Genomic DNA, 2000 nt, shown 5'->3' on the forward strand with positions numbered 1-2000 from the left:
ATACCGGAAGACTGAACTCTGGAAGTCTGGAAATGGGAATTCGGGAGGTCCTACTTTAAACAGAAGAAGACATTTTGATGCCACACCATTGAAAGACGACCAGGGAACACAGCATTACTGAGAGTCACAATGGAAAACTCGAAAAAGATAAAGGTCTGATCCGGGACAGCTGGGAGAGTCTGGGGAAGAACAAGGTGCCACATGGAATTGTTATGTTCACGAGGTAATATATCAAGTCTCAATGCATGCTGGCTAAAACTGTTTTGTAGCAAGGGATAGTGCTATTTAATTTAGTCTGCATGTTTATTTAGAAAGTTGCAAGCAGAGCTGTGCAGATCATATACACATACGCTTTTGTGGGACAGATGCATTTGTCCAAAATAGGAATTTAATAAAATAATTGTATTTAGTAATGAATAATGCATTTAAAACAATAAACAATTTTTTTAAGTAAATACATTTTTAGAATTTTTAAGCAAATAAATAGCACTTAATCATGCAATAACTGAAAATATATGAACAATGCATTTAAAATAATGAACTATTTTTAAAGTAAATACATTTTTAGAATTTTTAAGCAAATAAATAGCACTTAATCATCAAATAATTGACAATATATGAACAATGCATTTAAAATAATGAACTATTTTTAAAGTAAATACATTTTTTGAATTTTTAAGCAAATAAATAGTTCTTAGTCATGCGATAATTGACAATTAAAATGGAGTGTCCTTGCATTCCATGACAACAGATTGTACTCATCATGAAGGTATAGTAATTTAATAAACAAACTAAAGCGTGATGTCTTTAAATCCATCAAAAACTCTCCATCAGTCTGCCACTCTCTGTTTCTCTAACTGTAGCTCAGTAAGGGGCTTGACTTGTTGCTTGGCGACAGGGAGCAGCAAGATCATTTTCATCAGAATCACCTTCTAAAAAGAAAGATGCTACCAAGTATCACTTTCCTGAGTATTGCTTTTCAAACAGTATAAAGGATAAAAGTAGCTTTATTTGAAAGAAATGACATTTAAGCTACAAAGGAAAAAGGATGTGCATTGTTCTGTTAATCACCAAATTGCTTAAATTACCTAATTTAATTGTCCTTCTTGTTAAGGAAATGTGAAATAAGCAATTATGGTTGAAGATCCATGTCAATGAACTGCTTTGTAGTGCCTCCTGATTAAATGTAACATTTTTTGTTAGGTTATTTGAGCTGGATCCAGCACTTCTTACTCTCTTCAGCTACAGCACAAACTGTGGGGATGCACCTGAATGTCTCTCCAGCCCAGAGTTCCTCGAGCACGTCACCAAGGTGAGGCCAGAGGTCAACTGTACAACTGGTGAAGTAAAAGTGCAGGAACCTTCTTTTGGGCAGTTTCTCAATACATTTTCTTATGCGATCTTGTGTCCTTGTGTTTTCGCTCTACATCATTATTAACCGCCAATGTTCAATTCTAATTTTCCCCAAATGTTTCAATTATTGTGCATTAAATTGTGGTACTACTTAAAATGTGTTGGGGCGGTCAGTTGAGCAACAAGCATATGCATCATATGCAAAATATGCTTTGACTGGCCAAGGAGCTCTTAAAGAGGCTATATGACTGACAGGTAAAGCAACCAATCAAGTTTTGTTTTGTGCCATACAATGTTTAGCGGTGTGAAAATGTCCCGACAATAACAGCTCCTTTTGTAAAACTCTTGGACATATTTGAAAGAGTCTATGCCGCAAACTTTACATATTTCATATACTTTTGCAAATGTAGCATTTAGTTGATCCTGATAAGCATTGATTGTCACAGTTGTAAACAAAATGCCTTTGTTCCTCCATGTGGGGGTTTGGAGTCACGGCGTCTTTGTTTCCAGGCAGAACACGTCTCATGGAAACTCTGTAGAATTCAACCAATCAGATGGTGGACGTGACAAGACAAGGCAGGACCAGTCTTCATGAGAGTGCAAGGCTGTTCTTTGCATTCGTAGAACTTAGAAACAATCTTGGTGTG

General features: G+C 36.0%; 1 protein-coding gene across 1 annotated transcript; it reads left to right on the forward strand.

The window, feature by feature from the left end:
• Nucleotides 1-91: 91 nt before the first annotated feature.
• LOC132134571 (neuroglobin-like) lies at nt 92-1460 on the forward strand (the record flags this gene model as incomplete). The annotated part of the gene is made up of 2 exons (XM_059547100.1): nt 92-223; nt 1204-1460. Coding segments are annotated over 2 exons (367 nt in total), but the record flags the coding sequence as incomplete, so codon positions are not given.
• Between the last annotated feature and the right edge of the window lie 540 nt (nt 1461-2000).

Source organism: Carassius carassius, unplaced genomic scaffold, assembly GCF_963082965.1.
Source record: "Carassius carassius unplaced genomic scaffold, fCarCar2.1 SCAFFOLD_261, whole genome shotgun sequence".
NCBI classification, from domain to species: domain Eukaryota; kingdom Metazoa; phylum Chordata; class Actinopteri; order Cypriniformes; family Cyprinidae; genus Carassius; species Carassius carassius.